Here is a 4,585-nt window from a genome sequence, read left to right as displayed (position 1 = left end):
CTACCCCCCTGTACATACCTCCTCATCCCCCCTACCCCCCTGTACAGACCTCTCCATCCCCTCTACCCCCCTGTACAGACCTCTTCATCCCCTCTACCCCCCTGTACAGACCTCTTCATCCCCTCTACCCCCCTGTACAGACCTCTTCATCCCCCCTACCCACCTCTACAGACCTCTTCATCCCCCCTACCCCCCTGTACAGACCTCTTCATCCCCCCTACCCACCTCTACATACCTCCTCATCCCCCCTACCCCCCTGTACAGACCTCTTCATCCCCCCTACCCCCCTGTACAGACCTCTTCATCCCCTCTACCCCCCTGTACAGACCTCTTCATCCCCTCTACCCCCCTGTACAGACCTCTTTATCCCCTCTACCCCCCTGTACAGACCTCTTCATCCCCCCTACCCCCCTGTACAGACCTCTTCATCCCCTCTAGTGAGTGTGTGAGTGTGAGTGTGTGTGTGTGTGTGTGTGTGTGTGTGAGTGTGTGTGTGTGTGTGTGTGTGTGTGTGCGTGTGCTGAATACATAAACAAACAAGCTAAAAGACGACAATAGAAAACGTACCATGCTGACGATATTACTAAATGTTTGAAGTAGCTTTTATCTAAGCTGACTCTCTTACCTTCAGGTCGAGTTTGTGTATTCTGGCTTCGCAAAACACCAACAGTAGCAGCCTAACAGCCGCGGAGATTGCGACCACAAACAAAGTTTGACTTCGGTAATAGGTCCAGTTGTAATATCCTCAAGTTGGGAACAAAAGATGCCTCCTTCTAATCCATTTGTTCAATTTGTTTACAGAAAGAAATCCTCCTAAATCCTCGGTTATACGATTTTCCAATTTTCCCTGCCTTTGTATAAACTTGCTTTATAATTAAATTTGGTCTGGGTGGTCCTAATTCCTTTACTGTTAATTTCTCCTGGTTGCTACGACGGCTGAACGGTGTTTCTTTTAAAGATTCAACCGAGTTGTTCAGAACATTACTAGCCGCCATAGCGATGGTGAAGCAGGTCAACGAACGTCCGTATGACATGACGTAAGCACGTACGATTCTTTGTGCATGTCCCAAAACCCCATAGACAAATGACCGAATGGCCTGAAGTTACCAAAATAGATTTTACATGCAAGTCTACGAGAACAGCCTAGTGCAATTTCGCGTAGAGTGAAAGTTGCCCCGAAAGGGGCGGGACTTGAAGCTGATTGGAACATACTCCACAGAACACTAGCTGATTGGACTATGATATACTCCACAGAACACTAGCTGATTGGACTGATGATATTCAGAAGCAACACTGTCTAGAAGTCATAGAAAAAAAATCTCTCTCTTCTCCCTTTGGTGGGGCATTGTCCAATTGCCCCTAATGAACCAGCCTCCCCTGGTAGAGTCGCTGTCTAATGATCACAAGGTTGGCAGATCAGAGGTTCGAGCCCCGGCTGGCCACATGTCGAAGTGTCCTTGGGCAAGACACTGAACCCCAACCGTTCTCCCAGTGAGCGGGCCAGCGCCTTGCATGGCAGCTTGCCGCCATTGGTGTGTGAATGGGTGAATGAGAGGCCGTTGTAAAGCGCTTTGGAGCAGCTTTGGAGCAGCAAAAAAGGCACTATATAAGTGCAGTCCATTTACCATTTATTCCTCATGCCCTTCCATGCGTTCCATTGATCCTACCCTCCCATCCTTCTACCTCCACCAGCTTCCAAAAGCACAGGGCAGCCCTTCTTCCTTTGTGTGTTCCTTTGTTCCTGACTCACCCAAAGTAAGCGCTCTATCCTTTCTAACAGTACTGATGTTTATGATGGAATATGAAGCCTTCACAGTTGGACTGCCTCGTCTGGCACAGCACACACTGTCCACAGCAGGGGGGGGCAGGCTCTAGACGCTACTGTGGATGATTGACAGTCCTCCCTGCCAGTAGAGAGACATGCACTGACGCTTCTTCTCCCTGTCCACCTGAATAGGAACTGTGGGAACAGGGCTTGTGGCGCTGGAGAGAATAAACTGCCTTTAATTTTTAATCTGGTTCCCCCGGTACTGGACTGACTCCAGGCTGGGTGTGAGAGGCCACCACATTTCACTCAACGCTATGAATAATTCTGTTTCCCCGTCTGTCTGTCTTCCCACGCAAAATACTGTACTGCACACGCGCACGCACGCACGCACACACGCACGCACGCACGCACATCCACAGACACACATCCACAGACACACACACACACACACACACACACACACACACACACACCTGCACATGTACACATCCACAGACACACACATTTCCTCAAACAAACACACACCACACATGTACCATGCACACACACTCTCTGACATACACGCACGCCATTTGCAGTATTTCTTCTTTTCAGCAGAGCCCAGCTGTCACAGAACTGTCAGTGCCATTGTCTCCACGGCAAACAGATCCCCCTCCCAATAATAAAATATGCCTTTAAAATGTCACTCTCTCCCCGAAGACCAAAAGGAAAGGCAACAAATCGATTCACATTAGTTGTTCAATTGACTTTAGCTTGAACCTCGCTCTCTCTTTTTCTCTCTCGCTCTATTTTATTTCTGCATTTCTTCGCTTTGCCTTTTCTCTTTCTACTGTTATTACTTTTTTCATTCGCTCTCTCTCTTTGTCTCTTGTTCCCCTCTCTCTCTCTCTCCCCCTCCCTCCCTCTCTCTCTCCCCCTCTCTCTCTCTCTCTCTCTCTCTCTCTCTCTGTGTCTCTCTCTCTCTCCCCCTCCCTCTCTCTCTCTCTCTCTCCCCCTCCCTCTCTGTCTCTCTCTCTCTCTCTCTCTCCCCCTCCCCCCCTCTCTCTCTCCCCCTCCCCCTCTCCCCCTCTCCCCCTCTCCCCCTCTCCCCCTCCCCCTCTCTCTCTCTCTCTCCCCCTCCCTCTCTGTCTCTCTCTCTCTCTCCCCCTCCCTCTCTCTCTCTCTCTCTCCCCCTCCCTCTCTGTCTCTCTCTCTCTCTCCCCCTCCATCTCTCTCTCTCCCCCTCCCCCTCTCCCCCTCTCCCTCTCTCCCCCTCCCTCTCTCTCTCTCTCTCTCTCTCTGTGTCTCTCTCTCCACCTCTCTTAACCTATAATGAATGCAGTCTCAGCACAACCCCATTTCTATCTCCCGCAGACTGATTTGATGGTGGACCTGATATTCAATTTTCACCTCCTTTTGGAGTTATCACATTGCCATCATTAAGTCTCACTCTCAGTGGCGCACTCATCCGCTATCGCTCCCGTTTTACACCTCGCTCTTCTGTCGGGCGCTAGATTTAAACGCTTTTCCGTTGGAGGGCCGCGGGTGTCTCGCTTTATCAGGAGAACACTGAGACCTGTGAGAGTGCTGTATGCATATATACAACATTCACTCAACCTTCAATCAACGTTTGGACCTTCCACTACCCTTATCTGTAGCAGCATGACACCACCTAGTCATCTGTAGTAGCATGACACCACTTGGTCATCTGTAGAGTCCAATCAACGTTTCCACATGGGTGAGGGGCTCCTCCACCAATACCTCAGTGCTGTTTTAACAGACGGTGTTTGACACGAGGGACCCTACCGAGAGTCGATGGAGTTTACGGGTCAAAGGTTACTTTTGAATGAAACTGAGAGAGGGGGGAGTTTAAGACCAGGGGAGGAGGAGGCAGGAGAGGGGGGGGAGTGAAAAGGAGCCCAAAGTTAATATCCCCGCTGCCCTTTAGCATTAACAAGGGTTAAATCACCATGGCCCTTCTCCTTTAATCAACAACAGGCAGGCAGCAGCACCATTGTTAGTCAGGAATCCTCTGTGTCGCCATCTTGGATTAATTTCAGGGCAAATAAAGTCCCAGTACCAGGGCCGTTCCTGTGTGCCTCCGGTGCTCGACCAGCTCCACCGCAGGCTTTCATGAGCTGGGAGTCGCCACGTTGTCCTACAGGCTTCTAAAAGTAAAGCTACACGTGTACACACACACACTCACACACATAGACATACACACACAAACACACACATACACTCAGACGCACAGACGCACACACACACACGCACACACACACACACACACACACACACACACACACACACACACACACTCACACACATACACATACACATACACATATACACACACACACACACTCAGACATACACACGCACACACACACACACAAACACACACATACACTCAGACGCACAGACGCACACACACACACGCACACACACACACACACACACACACACACACACACACAAACACACTCACACACATACACATACACATACACATACACACACACACACACTCAGACATACACACGCACACACACACACACACACACACACCTCTACTCTATAAACTGTGCCATTGGCGAGGGTGCGGCCCCTGTTTGGTTGTGTGGTGTGGTGAGAGCAGGGCTGGGGTAGGAGTTAGGAGCAGTGGGGTTAAGGTGCAGGTTAAGGCCCGGTGGCGACAGTGGCAGAGTCGTGGTCAGAGTTACGAGCGTGGCGTCATGCTCCCAAAGTGTCACACCTCCCTCATTTAAGGTCTTTTGAGATCCCAAAGTCCTTTAGAGCAGGAAACTGAGGTCTGCTGATGGAAAGTTCCTTTTTTTC

The 4,585-nt window shown here is 50.3% G+C and overlaps 1 protein-coding gene across 1 annotated transcript in view; it reads left to right on the top strand.

Annotated features, from left to right (window-relative positions):
* Positions 1-999: 999 nt before the first annotated feature.
* serpinh2 (serine (or cysteine) peptidase inhibitor, clade H, member 2) overlaps positions 1,000-4,585 on the top strand; it is a gene marked incomplete at both ends in the record, with an annotated part of 75,449 nt that continues 71,863 nt past the window's right edge. Inside the window, 1 exon segment of the mRNA XM_080547389.1 lies at positions 1,000-1,037. Within this exon segment, the coding sequence (XP_080403515.1) occupies positions 1,000-1,037 (38 nt within the window).

The sequence above is a fragment of the Nansenia antarctica genome (genome assembly GCF_963989245.1).
Source record: "Nansenia antarctica genome assembly, chromosome: 17".
Lineage (NCBI taxonomy): Eukaryota > Metazoa > Chordata > Actinopteri > Argentiniformes > Microstomatidae > Nansenia > Nansenia antarctica.
This window is presented reverse-complemented; position numbering and strand designations above follow the sequence as displayed.